Below are 14,164 nucleotides of genomic sequence, written 5' to 3'. Positions count from 1 at the left end.
CCTGGATGAAGACCAGCCAGCCCCTTTGTCAAAAGAAATGTTGGCTTAAACCTATCTTCTGTACAACTGCTCATCACGTTTAGCTTCCAGCTTCGTGTGAACCTCTGTCATATTTTGGAGCATTGCAGAAGTGGCGATTTCGGTGTGACGCTCTTCACCACAGAATGTATGATTCTTCTTGAGTAGCTTCTGGCTGTCAGTATATATACTTAGTCAATTTGGCGAAGCCTTGAGTAATATTTTCATGAAATTGCACACCTTTTTCTGGGAGCTTCCTTTACACATGCGAAGAAAAATACTGGTTCTCCTCATTATGTACTTAGCACATACAATATTTTGGCAGGATGTTCTTCCAGCATCAGCTAGTAAAACAAAAGGTCATTGTTCTGTATGACAACTTAATTATGTCCCCATACTCTTTTGTTTGCAGGAGGAAATTCACCTGGACAACTACTGATGTGTCTTTAAAACAAGCTTCAATTTGCAGGTCTTGACAGTCCCTGTCATGTCAACCATGAAGATGCATATGTGCCGCAGTAACTGTCTTGGCATGCACGTAAGTGTTTGTGCCATGCATTATTATTTTAGCTTTCATAATTTCCTCCAGCTTCATTCATTACGTGATGGACATTGATATTAGAGCTATAGAAATCTGAGTGAGTTGTTAAGAATTAGTGGTAGTGTGTAAATGAATTCTCATGAATAATCATGAATATGCATGGACCAGCTGCACATTAGATAAAGGAGTGCATAAAAAAAACTTGCACATTGTATTAGTGTTGAACAACTGCATACTTTATCTTAGATACTATTGACAGAATTGCATTTGCTCATGAGGTTTGGGGAAAGCTTGTTCTTTTAACCTCAATGAGCCATTGATTCAGCTACTGTATCAGAATGATGTGAGAGAGATGTGCTGTCTGAGGGCTGTGTAGCACAAGCAGATACGATGCTTATGGTTTCATGACTCTCTATTCCAGCTACAGTTCAACATGACATACACTAGTTTTAAATGGCACCAGTCATTAGACTTGTAAGTGTGTTCAGTGGGCAATGTTCCTGGAAACTTGCAGCATGCTTTACATGGAGGCAGTTGGCATTCATTACGCAATCTCTGAAGGCTGTGTCGCATTTGTTCTGCAACTCTAGTTTGAAACTGCTGGACATTCTCGGCTCTTGTAGTAACGTTACTTGAGCATTACGTGGACTGAAAGCACTTCTAATATTTTTTAGAACTATGGGCCCTAATGACAGTTCAGTTATGAGCAAGTTGAGTGTGTGTGCATACTTCAGGATGCGTGTGCAATGCTCAGTGATTCAAACGTGATAACCGGATCACATGGCTCTTAATGTTTAATCGTTGTGCCACCAGTAAATGCTGGGTGAATGCTTGAAGGTTGGAGGGGGGAGGAGGATTTCAAGAAAGGCAATCCTCTAGGTCACGATTATTGTTGTGGAACAAGTCCCAAAGAATGCAGACTTTTTTAAGATTGCAGTAGAAGCCAGTAGGCATCTAAAAGCAATGGGTTTGCAGTAACAGCTTATGTTTGTAATGTGACCACAGTTTTGGATGAAAATGGCCTAAACAGTGCAACCAGTGGCAAACAAAAGCATATGAATTCAGTGAGTCTTTTTCATTGAAACTGCTGCAACCCCACTGCTTTGGGCAGAAGCAATGCCTCATACGTGGATTGTATTGCGGCAGTGTTGTGCTGAAGAAATCACATCATGGTTTTCTGCGTGTGTGCAGCTAGCTGTTCTGACTGGGTATGTACAGGGAATCGAGTGATTTTAATGAATTTACTTGACTGTTTCGATTAGTGAGCACCCGGACACTGTAACATGGCAATGTGCAGCATCCCATTAACCTTTATTTATCTTTTTGCCAGCTCTAGCTTGTGCCACGTTCCTCCTACTTTGTTTGATCTTCATAGAGGGCCAGCACATTCCACATGTGAGGAGCTTTGTGCAGGTGCTATTTGCTGTCATTAAGAAGGCTGTTACTTTCGAAGAAAGGGTTCTGAAGCAGAGCACATGCCAGCATTATGCGAGTCTAGAAGCATACTGTAGCAGCCTGGTTCTGACATGTACCAGTAGGGTTGTAGGGGAGTAGGTTCACCTCCCTGAAGCAGGAACCAAGCTTAGTGTGGCCTTAACATGACGAGTTCTGAAGCATGTTCACCTAAGCTATGAATAGGGTTGTGCACCAAGGCACATATTACATATAGGGTTTGTTCTGGGCACATATTGCAGATAGACAGATAGGCTTTGTTCTGTCTGCTTCTTGTTTTAGTTGTATCCTTTAGTTCTGATAATATGGTTCATAAATGACAGATAAAACATGTTCACATATCTTTCTGGATTGTGCGTATTTGAGACCTAACAGTGTCATTAATTATTACAGTTATTACAGTGTGGCTAATATATAGAATTGATGTGAATCATTATGCTCTACAGGAGGGCACGTAGAAATGGTTTGAAGCTTTTAATTACTTCACCTTAAGTGACATGTCTGTTCAAGCAGTGTAAATGGGTTGAAAAATTTACCTGTTTGAGCTACTGCTGTCATGCTCATGATTACATGATTTTTTCCTGTCGATTTGTTTACGTTGTGACTGCCATTCTGTGGGATTTGAGTGTGAAGTTCTTTTAACTGTGGAGGTATGCTACAGGTATCATATAGTAGTACTAAGCAATAATTGCGTGCTATTGCCATTACAAAGGGGGTAAGGGGGTATGTTTCATGTGAAGAGTGCTCAGTGATTGAACCGCGATACGTGGATCACAATGCAACCGGTGCTTTTTGTGCCTTCAGAGAGCGCCAGTTGATCACTCAGGGACCAAATTGTATACCACAATGAATTACTTTGATGTCCCCAGAGGATACTGGTGACAAATAAATGCGCCAGCAGCTATGTGCTTCGATTATCATGTTTTAATAGCTGAACACTGCACCATGTTAAAAGAAGAAGGAGAGAACAGGAATGATAAACTGTGCTTCCTTGTGGCAACTTTCTGGTTTTACATTAAGCATGTTCTCTTAAATTGATTAGTGGGACTAGCTTTAAGGAATATGGTGGCACTTGAAGACGAATGACACGTCAGTGTTGTGGTACTAAGAAAATTCTCCAGGAAACCAGGTTTCGTATAATTAGAAATAATAAGAGCTAATGAAAATGCAAGAAAAGCCATCAGTAAAAAGCTGTTGGGTGTCGCTAGAGGAGATTTGAAATACCTGTATCAGTTAGTACGACATTGCACATTTGATCATTTGTTTTGGGTGAGCATTTCCCCGAAGTCGCATAGCATCTTGACAGGTTTCATTTGCCTGACATATTGTAACTATTCTTATCTTTGACTTGCCAGTAAACTTCACACAACTGTTAATTATGAATAATTAATTACGGAGCCTTAAAGAAGCAGTGACAGAAAATGATAAAATTCAAGCGATGCTGTATTTCAAACAACATATATAACTTCATTTTGTTCTATGTGCTAGCTTCGGTGATGGTGCGAGATGAACAGCTTTTGAACAGGAAGACATGCTCCTAAAGGTATGACATAACCCATCACAGCCCAACATGCGGGTGTTCATGCATATTTCAATTAGGTCCGGCTTCCTCTCGATTTGTCACTGTAAAGGATCCTTTTCAGTAGAAATTGTGGTCGTCTTGGTTGTTTGTTTGCTGGGAGGCTCTGGCTTGGGCGCTTGTAAAGAGAGCGTGTCGAAATACAACAAGGGCGATGGTCTCCACTGCTTTCATCCTGTTTTCAGCCGACTTCCACGAAATCGTCGAGCGTCTTCACAGTGAGCACTTGCGGCTTATAACTTCGGACTTTGCAGGCCATATATACCGTGGAATCTACCAGGCTCCGGCCGTGGTCATACTCTTCGGCGTCGCAACTCGCGTAGTTCAGCCGGCGTTTCCTAGGACTGGCCGATGCTGTGCGACTGGGCGAGCTGCCGTTTGATGTTCCGATGGGCTTCATTGTCGACTTGCCGTGTCAAGGCGTCGCGTCGTTTAATAGTTCGGCTGCCCTAAAAGGCGACATCGGATACAATACCACGCGGGTCATATTTTGCAAGTTGGGCGTGAGACTATTATGCGTCAGCGTTCGGTATGTATGCTCGCGGTAGCAGACGACATTCTTTATGCGAAACAGCGGCATACGGGAAACGACACGTACCTTCCTGATGGGGGGGGGGGGGGCGAAGTCGTTACGTCACATGAGTATACCCCCCTTTTCACCACGAAAGCGCTCGAAACTTCTCGGTCGGTCCGTTCATGACAACCATCAGATAGGAGATGGTATTTCTGGAACATTAAACGTGGAATGGTGTCACACGGTGTGCCAGGAAATGATTTTATTTGGAGGATGGTGGCGATCAATGTTACAGACGAAGCAACCGCTTGTGTTGCTCTCGCGATCGCGACAGAAAAAAAGAAACGTTCTTGAACTGCTAAACCCTCACAAAGTGTTTCACGATGAGATTATTTTGAACGAAGCGCATTCATCCTAGCTACAAGACATCGAAAGTTCATGCATAAGATAGGTAACTACGGTGTTGTCAAAAGTTCAAGGGCTCGCGAGCAGACGATGCGGGAGTCTTCTCGACGCTTCCGCTCGCAAGGGACCAAGCGCGGAGCGGCTCTCCTGACGTCACCGTCCCACTTTGGCCTCATTGGCTACCGCGGCTCGCGACACATCTGGGCGTTTCTAGAAAAGCGCGCGAACGGTATAAATCGCGCGTCGCGACCGCGGTGCGGCAGATTACTCATTCACTGCAACGAGTGAGCAAGTGTTCTGAACAGAACGCAACTACCACAACATAAACGTCATGCCTATCGGCAGAAAGTCTGACGTGCCGGCCATCGGCATCGACCTCGGCACCACATATTCCTGCGTGGGTGTCTTCCAGCACGGCCGCGTCGAGATCATCGCCAACGACCAGGGCAACCGCACGACGCCGAGCTACGTAGCTTTCACGGATACGGAACGGCTGATCGGCGATGCTGCCAAGGCGCAGGCGGCCATGAACCCGGAGAACACGGTGTTCGACGCCAAGAGGCTCATCGGGCGCCGCTACGATGACCCCAAGATACAGGAAGACATACGCCACTGGCCCTTCAAGGTGGAGAACGACTGTGGCAAGCCCAAGATCAGCGTCGAGTTCAAGGGCGAGCGCAAACGCTTCAACCCGGAGGAGATCAGCGCCATGGTTCTGACCAAGATGAAGGAGACGGCGGAGGCATACCTGGGAAAGCAAGTGAGCGACGCCGTCATCACGGTGCCCGCTTATTTCAACGACTCGCAAAGGCAGGCCACCAAGGACGCCGGTGCCATAGCCGGGCTAAACGTGCTGCGCATCATCAACGAACCGACCGCAGCCGCTCTCGCGTACGGACTCGACAAGAACCTGCGCGGCGAGAAGAATGTCCTCATCTTCGACCTGGGAGGCGGAACCTTCGACGTCTCCGTGCTGACCATCGACGAGGGCTCCTTGTTCGAGGTCCGATCCACTGCGGGAGACACGCACCTGGGAGGCGAGGACTTTGACAACCGGATGGTCGAACACTTCGTGCAAGAGTTCCAGCGCAAACACCGCAAGAACCTCAGGGCAAATCCGAGAGCGGTGCGGAGACTGCGCACCGCCTGCGAGCGTGCCAAGAGGACCCTGTCCAGCTCCACCGAGGCGAGCATCGAGATTGACGCGCTTTTCGAAGGCATCGACTTCTACAGCAAGATCACCCGCGCCCGGTTCGAGGAGCTCTGCATGGACCTGTTCCGAAGCACGCTCGAACCGGTGGAGCGCGCACTCAGCGACGCCAAGATGGACAAGTCGCAGATCCAGGACGTCGTGTTGGTGGGCGGCTCTACGCGGATCCCCAAGGTGCAGAAGCTGCTCCGGGACTTCTTCAACGGCAAGGAACTGTCCATGGGCATCAACCCCGACGAGGCCGTCGCATACGGAGCAGCGGTGCAGGCGGCCGTCCTGAGCGGCGACTCGAGCGAGGCCATCAGGGACGTGCTGCTGGTCGACGTGGCCCCGCTGTCCATGGGCATCGAGACGGCGGGCGGAGTGATGACGCGCATCGTGGAACGAAACACGCGCATCCCTTGCAAGACATCCAAGACCTTCACCACTTACTCGGACAACCAGCCCGCAGTCACCATCCAGGTCTTCGAAGGTGAGCGTGCCCTCACCAAGGACAACCACCTGCTGGGAACGTTCAACCTGAACGGCATCCCACCGGCGCCTCTTGGCGTGCCTCAGATCGAAGTGACCTTTGACATGGACGCCAACGGAATCCTGCAGGTCTCGGCTCGGGACATGAGCACGGGCAAGCAGGAGAGCATCCGCATCACCAACGACAAGGGCCGTCTCTCCAAGGAGGACATTGAGCGCATGCTCGCCGAAGCCGAGAAGTTCAAGCAGGAAGATGACGCGCAGCGTGAGAGGGTGGCTGCTAGGAACTCTCTGGAGTCTTATGCCTATGGAGTCAAGCAGGCAGCTGAAGAAGCAGGAGACAAGCTGTCTGCTGCAGATAAGGACTCTGTGCTCTCCAAGTGTCGCGAGACTATCTCTTGGATCGACGCCAACAGCCTGGCTGAGAAGGACGAGTACGAGCACCGGCTCAAGGAACTGCAGCAAGCCTGCATGCCCATTATGAGCAAGCTACATCAAGCGCAGGGACCAAAGCACAGCTCTACATCGCAACACTCCGGACCCACGATAGAAGAAGTGGACTAAACGAATGGACTGTGATCTAGTCACTTATCCTTCATAGTTATATGTACATATGTAACTCAACTTTTCATAGTAATTTAGTTTATGAAATTTGTGTGGCCGTTTATTGAGACACCACAATAAAGAGACGTGTTAAAAAAAATTGTGTAGTCTCATGTTGTGTGTGATATGTGGCACCTTGGCCAATGTTCATTGTGCCCCCCATTTCACTTAGTAAATGCGTGTACGTCAAAGAGAGAAAAAGCTCTTTCGTGAAACGCGGAGGATTCTGCCGACTTGTTTTAAGTCGCTTATATATCCTACTTCGCATGGGTAATTAGATGAGGGATTGAAAAACTTCGAGTAAGCGGGCGGAAGAAAAAAAGGTGTGAGAAAGGGAAGTTGTGATTTACATGTAAAATAGTGATAGCTAGTTTGCATTCAAAATGAAGGCTATAGCTCGGAGAACTTCATCGAGTGTACCTTGCGAAAAAGGTGATGATGTCTTAGTCGTCGCTGGAAAGCTTTATTCAAGTAATTTTCAAGCTTGTTTAACTGTTCGGTTGTGTTGATCTCTGCGCGCTATACGTCTGCAGTAATCACAAACGTGTCTTGCATTATATAGCTTTAAGGTTGGATAAAATAAGCTTCTGTTTTGAACTAAGGCCTATGTTCTAGAAATTATGGATATGCGAAATACACCGAGGTAACAGTAAAAACCGCTATACGGGAAGCTATGTAGCTCTTATGCTACAGAGCATAAGAGCTACATGTGGTGGTCTGATTTATTGAACCTAAATACAATTCCGACAAATGTAGGTAGCACTGACGTGGGCATACTTTGTAAATTCTACTAAGCATGCACGAAAAAAGATCGCGGTATATATGCAGTAGCTGAATAGTCGAAAATTCTATCGTTTAATCGCTGCCTGCGCATAATCTGCCTGGATTAGCTAGTGGGCACACTCGAAGGGCGCCTCACTTCACCTTCCTTAGCGAGAACGGTAAAGGTAAGTAGCTATGGGCACATAATCTGTTCAGCGCAGTAACATTGTGATTCGAATTTGCAGTACTAATAGTATATTGACACGTGTACTTATCTTTATCGGGCGACACGTTTTGCCGCCTAGCAAATGTTATCGCACAGCGCGGGACGCGCCTGCATTTATCCGAAGTTTCTGGAAAGTTGTCGATGCTTCTATCCGCTGTCTGTTGTCAACGAACCTTGGTGTTATCTGATATCATCGCTTGACGCGAATGATGTAGAACTTTGTAGAAGGCATGCGGATCCCAACGATTAGTCTGGAACATTCGACGACTGCTGTATAAAAGCAGACGCGCTTGACCCGCTGACCAGATTTTCGACGATCGCCGAGCGTGTTCGCCGCTATGGTTGTGCTATAAGTGTAGCCTGTTTGGGGGCACAGGTTCGCCCAATAAAAGTTAGTTTTGTCGTTCACAGTACTGCTACTGTGTTATTCAACGTCACGACCACGTGACAATATAGTTTTCATATACCGACATAGGGGTGCTGAGCGCAGGTAACAAAGCTGAGTATGAATCGAGGAGGAAGCTTTAGCTCCCTAGCTTAAAGGGCCCTTCACCAGGCCACATAGCAAATTTCCGTTATACGCTGGAGAGAGAGATAGCAAATAGAGTGTTGGGTTTAATGGCGCGTAAGCAACTCAGGCTACCATGCGCCAAGCACAAGGTGAAAGCAGATAGACGAGAGGCAGGGAGGTCAACCAGACGAGCGTCCAGTTTGCTACCCTACACTGGGGGCAATGAAGAAGGGGAAGAGGAAGAGGTTATGCGCTGGAAGTTGTTACACGCCCTCTAGGGAGCGTTTTACCGCAATAATTTTTGGAATTGGCTCATTAATAGTCGAGATAGAAATGTTTCTGTGCCGCTAACCCATGATTTCAGGAGGCGAGGTTCACGGCCAATGCGCACACTCTCTCCACTTGCGCCCGTCTAACCTCCGTGAGGGGAATTCCTTCCCCGCGTTATCCCACACAACGGAGCTGGAGAATCACGTGACGCACACGTCACAGGCCCCGCATTATTTTTTTTCTTGCTTGTTTGCCGCGCGGCGCACTTCCGCTGACGGTCTCCTGCGCGCGCTATTGCGTTTGTCCCGTTTCGTGCAGAGGCCGATTTTGCGCGCGAGAACACCTGAGTAGCGGTATGTGCTACCCGAACACTGAGGCAGGCGCAAGCGGATCAACTAGGCCCAACTAGGTTGGGCTTAGTTGATCTAGGTCCAACCTAGTCCAACCTAACCTAGTCCAACCAACTAGGCCAAACTGAAGTTCTTCTGACGCAGAGCGTGATTGCGCTCTGGAACACGGTAGAAAACGACATAGTTTCGCTCTCTGGGCGCGCGACTGCATGAAATGGGAACGAGCAGACGAAACGGAAGCATCCCCTCCATGAAAAGTTTTCGGTACACGAGATCCGAGTGAAATGTAAGTTTCATCGCAGCCTGGACATAGGTCCTCGAACCGAAAGGTAGAGTTGGCACTGCCCCGTCGAATCATTATATTCCTGACATACCTTTCAGAGTCTTTGCTGAGGCCGTGAGAAAATTTAACATATCCTAATTTCCTGTGCTCCAAAAAGAAACTTTTGAGGTCGCCCATACATCTCTCGTGCTACGGTACGAAGTGAAACAAAGACTCGCAAACATTCGGCTTGTAGGTTTTATTGTTCCTCCAAACTTCGTCTGTTGAACCAACAGACCAAACAAGTAATAGCTGTTTCATTTCATTTCATTTATTTATCCAAAGTTCTTTGTACAGGGTGAACTTGCTGGTCAATCTAAGCACGCATTGCTTGTAAAATGACCAGGCAGTTGGTGAAAGAACATATTAAATTCATATTACCACAATTAATACATTCTTTCGCATATATACACTGAACACCGTCCAGTTCATGAAACAAAAGAAAAAAAAACAAGCATTTTGAGTTGCCTCGAATAATTCTCAAAGTCACGTGGCACTGTGAGAGACGTCACAGCATGACCTTTTAGTTTACGCTTGTCGGCGTTTGCGTTGGCCTTTTCGTTTCCGTGTTTCGTTGTGCGTCGTCCGCGGTTCTTGTATGTGTAACTTTGCTCACCGTGAATCCTTACCACTTAGCAAAGCTATCTGTAGGTTCTGAAGGCGAAGATTTCGTTTTCATAGTAAGAAATGTTCTCGGAAGTCGTGCAGTCATTGCAATAGCTATTTCTAACTATTCTTTCGGCGCCTGTCAAGTTCACTTACTAGAGACATGATCAAATGGCACTAAAAAAAAAAAGGCAAAACCGTTCAATGAAGTAAGGACAGTCGACCTGTTATTTTTTATTCATTCATCACAACACCAACGTCACAGAACGTGCAATCTTGAGAATGCAGTCGCCGACATACACTACATGCAAACATTTGGCATTCTATATAGGGTGTCTTTTAATGTTAAAAGAGCTTAAAAAAATCGCCTGTAGCACGTAACAATATTCTATTCGTTGAGCTGAATTACTCGAAGTGGTCGACATTCCTTGCACGATAAATCGAAATGCGTAATCGATACATTAACAAGTGACCACTAATTATTTTCTCAACTAGTTGCATTAGCGTACACATTTGAATTTACCAACTGTATGGTGTTCAAAAAGTGTTGGAGTGCCCGTTTAAGGGTACACTGAAGAGGAACGCTATATAGTTTTAGACTGATCACACATTCTTTGAAAACTGTTTTCGTCCATTCGCGATGATAGGCGCGCTTTGGAAGATAAAATGAATCAGTTTCTTCTTTCTTTATTTCGGGCCCAAATCGCAGCGCCGGTACACCAGTGTGACGTGACTGATTTCAAAGTATTTTATTTTGTATTTAGGTCAGTCAGAAAGTGCTCTCTGTAATGCCCAATGTATCGCATAGGCGCCGCCGATTTTGATGCCCCAAAACGCTGATTGAAGAGAGGGAAACATAAGCCAAGTCACATAGTTGCGCTGTTGACATGCCGGAGCGAAGTGAAAAGCTGCGGATGGTCTAGCAAAACCAGTTACCAAATTAATACAGTAATTAAACTACAACTGAAAGATATATTTTTTTTTTACCTACAGATGTGCTCTCCATGACCAGAAATGAATATCAACAATTTGTTCCAATTCTCCTTCACATGTAACTGCGTAACTGTGTTTGGACATTACAGGGCTCAACTTGCTATGTTCACTCTTTAGCTCGTTTAGAGTGCAGATATTTACAGAAAAGCAACAACCTAGGCCCCAGGTAAAGCGCTTTACGCCCGCCTTTTGTTTTACCTTTCGGGCAGACGTTGTATTCGGTTTGTCCGAGTAAAGTCGACGCCGTCAAAATCTACGACGTCACGCCGATCTGGTGAGGGAACTTCAAGGTGGCGTCGCCACCCTCGTCGCTCTTCTTTTTATGCGTTGCATATTGCAATCACTCAGTTCAGCCCTTGGGCGCGGCCGGGCAGCCGCCATTGAAGGTATGAGCCATTGTTCATTGCTGCGCGTCTCATATGTGGGTCTATTCTCTTTTAAGTTTGCTATGTTTGTTATTAAGTTGCTTCTATTTTTATGCGTTGCATATTGCAATCACTCAGTTCAGCCCTTGGGCGTGGCCGGGCAGCCTCCATTGAGGGTATGAGCCATTGTTCATTGCTGCGCGTCTCATATGTGGGTCTATTCTCTTTTAAGTATGCTATGTTTGTTATCAAGTTGCTTCTATTTTTATGCGTTGCATATTGCAATCACTCAGTTCAGCCCTTTGGCGCGGCCAGGCAGCCACCATTGACCTTTAGCGCAACCACGTGACGTGACGTCACGACAGCCGGAGGAAAAGCTGGGCCCCGACTCGCGCCATATGCAACGCATTCTTGGCGTAACCAAGCTAAGCCTGCCCATTCTTTGTGCTGTTTCTGGCTTAGGGAGCCTATTCTCGCGCTTAGAGTTAATTGAATTGAATTCTTGCGGCGTAATACGTGCCGAAACCGTGGTCTGATAAACAGGCACGCCGTAGTGGGGGGGAGGGGGGGGGGAGGGGGGGAGAGGTAGGCCCCGGATTAATTTTGACCACCTGGGGAGTCTTTAGCGTGCCCCCAACGCGCGGGACACGAGCGTTTCCTGCATTTTGACGCCGTCGAAATGCGGCCGCCGTGGCCGGGATTCCATCCCGCGACCTCGCATACTTAGCAGCGCAACACCATAGCCGCTAATTAAGCCACCACGACGGGTGCTCCGCGTAATCTGGGTCACACGCGTAGACGCCTCCATGTAAGACGCACTGGCCGCCACGTCGCCGGTTATGACACGCGACTTCTGTAAATTGTCCAATGCGGAACGCACGAAACGTGCCACTGAGAGTGCGCTGCACTGCAACAGACAGCAAGAAGAAGACTGGGTGTGCAAGTGACGTCATCGTGACGCAGACCCTCGGCTCTCCGGTGTGGGCGAAGGCGGGCAAGGAATGTCGTTTTGCTGAGGGTAGCCGAGGAAAAAAAAAAAACAAAAAAGAAAAACGGCGATTGTTGGCAGTGAAGCTCGCCTTCCGGCATCATGGCGTCACGACATTTTCGATTCCCCTGACCTCGTCTGCTAATAACAGCCAATTTGGAAAACTATCTTCGGGTAAAACATGCTCCCTTGATGGCGTTCTACAATTTCCATTGCGCAAACAAAATTTTTCCGTGGGGCCTACTGAAGGTCCTTTAAAATTCATCAAACCTGATTGAAATCAGTGCAGTGGATTCCGAATAAATCGATGTCTACGTTCCCATGTGTTTAAATATAAACCTTTAGGTGAAGCATTCTCTTACGCGTAAATATAAGAGATGAACAATATATATATATATATATATATATATATATATATATATATATATGCTAAAAGAATTGCTGGAAGCAATAATTGTATCGTCCTGCCTGAGCGTATTCGCACACACGAGAGAACCAGCCTTTATGTGACGCACGTGGCTGAGTTGTCACATCGCGTTCGCCTATACACCGTAAATTATGTGGCTATGTTAAGGCATTGCGGCTACACTTGGTGTGGCGAAAGCGACAGCGTCGGTCCATCGTCGCACGTTGCTTCGGGAGCACCACAGAGGCCGTCCCGATCGTCGTTCAGGGGTTGAAGTTCAAGGTGGAGCGCTTTGTGATCTTGGTCCTTGGCTTGGACAGGTTCGCCCTCCTGGCAAGAAAAGAAAACAAAAAACAAGACAACGTTTCACGTAGACATTTCCTCGGTATTCTTCCCTTCGAGAAGCACATCGGAAGTCTTCCTTCTGCTCCCGACATCGCTGCGCGGAGATCTCGCGCCACGACCTCCGAGATCGCGGGAGGTGCGCGGCGCCCGATCTCGGAGGTCACGCTCACAGTGCTCGGCAGCCTGATGAGGTGTTTTCGTGTCGGCATAGCTTGTAAGCGGTGTTCCGCATTAATCAACATAAACGTTGCGCGATATTGCACGTTGTGTGGGACGAAGGGAAACACAGTTGTGCGTATCACGGTTCTATATAGCGTTTTAACTAAACGCTTCCCATCAACACTGGCGTGGCGCCCTTTGGCCGCATTCGGCCCTAGCGCCACAAAACACCACATGCATCATTCATCAATTAAACGCTTGACTGAAATGAAATTCTCTTAACGCAAATTACGGCGTGTGCGCTGTATCAGCACGCACACGCACGCACGCACACACACACACACACACACACACACATATATATATATATATATATATATATATTGTAACGATGTTAGTAAAACAAGGATATTTATTAAAGGCGAACTTGTGCCCACTAGTAAAAGTCACTGAGATCGTGCAGAAATCCGCGGCAGTCGAGTTCTCAAGCTGGGCTCGAACCGTCTTTCTCTTCTCTTCGCGTGACACCTCGTGCGCGTGGCGCATGCGAGCCGGGTCCAACTGGCTGCCCGTGCCACGAATATCGCTGCCTGTTGTTGCTGAACAACGCCACTGTACGGCGTGCACAGTGCCCAGTGCAAACGGCGCGCAACTTGAATGTCACCAAGTTTGTCGTGGCATTATCCCCCTCCTTACCGCATCGGCCCGATGCGTGAGAGGATGTAGGGGTTCCTGTGGGCGCTCACTTTTTTTTTGTTGTTGTTGCTGTTGTTCATGACCTCTCCTGGTAGGGTTTCATGCGGACAACATGTACAACTTCCGTGGAGTTGCGCCGTCTTGGGCTCTCGTGTCCAGCGGATTTCACTTCGTAAGTGACGTCGCTTATACGACGAAGTATTTCGTAAGGGCCGAAGTATCTGCATAGAAGCTTTGCAGACAGTCCACGGTGGCGCACTGGGGTCCATACCCACACCTTGTCACCGGGCTGGTAATGAGCTTCACGACGGCGCTGGTTGTACCGGCTGGAGTCGATGCGTTGTTGGCGGCGTATTCGGTACCTTGCCAGCT

General features: G+C 47.5%; 2 protein-coding genes across 19 annotated transcripts in view; one reads left to right on the top strand and one right to left on the bottom strand.

The window, feature by feature from the left end:
- Positions 1-14,164, top strand: part of LOC135896569 (heat shock protein 68-like) — a 95,061-nt gene that overhangs the window by 58,045 nt on the left and 22,852 nt on the right. For 6 of the 18 annotated variants that reach the window (XM_070525851.1, XM_070525839.1, XM_070525841.1 and 3 more), the window contains 2 exons: positions 488-556; positions 4,922-6,887. In XM_070525851.1, coding sequence (XP_070381952.1) covers positions 506-556; positions 4,922-6,754 — 1,884 coding nt within the window. In that variant the 5' untranslated portion in view covers positions 488-505 and the 3' untranslated portion in view covers positions 6,755-6,887. Of the gene's footprint in view, positions 1-430; positions 557-3,775; positions 6,888-14,164 lie in introns of those variants that run through there. The other 12 variants (XM_070525847.1, XM_070525844.1, XM_070525842.1 and 9 more) reach the window with 7 other exon arrangements.
- Positions 12,658-14,164, bottom strand: part of LOC135896573 (putative sodium-dependent multivitamin transporter) — a 51,883-nt gene continuing 50,376 nt past the window's right edge. The window contains exon 16 of the mRNA XM_070525854.1: positions 12,658-12,922. Within this exon, the coding sequence (XP_070381955.1) occupies positions 12,770-12,922 (153 nt within the window). The 3' untranslated portion in view covers positions 12,658-12,769. The remainder of the gene's footprint in view (positions 12,923-14,164) is intronic.

The sequence above is a fragment of the Dermacentor albipictus genome, chromosome 9, assembly GCF_038994185.2.
Source record: "Dermacentor albipictus isolate Rhodes 1998 colony chromosome 9, USDA_Dalb.pri_finalv2, whole genome shotgun sequence".
NCBI classification, from domain to species: domain Eukaryota; kingdom Metazoa; phylum Arthropoda; class Arachnida; order Ixodida; family Ixodidae; genus Dermacentor; species Dermacentor albipictus.
This window is presented reverse-complemented; position numbering and strand designations above follow the sequence as displayed.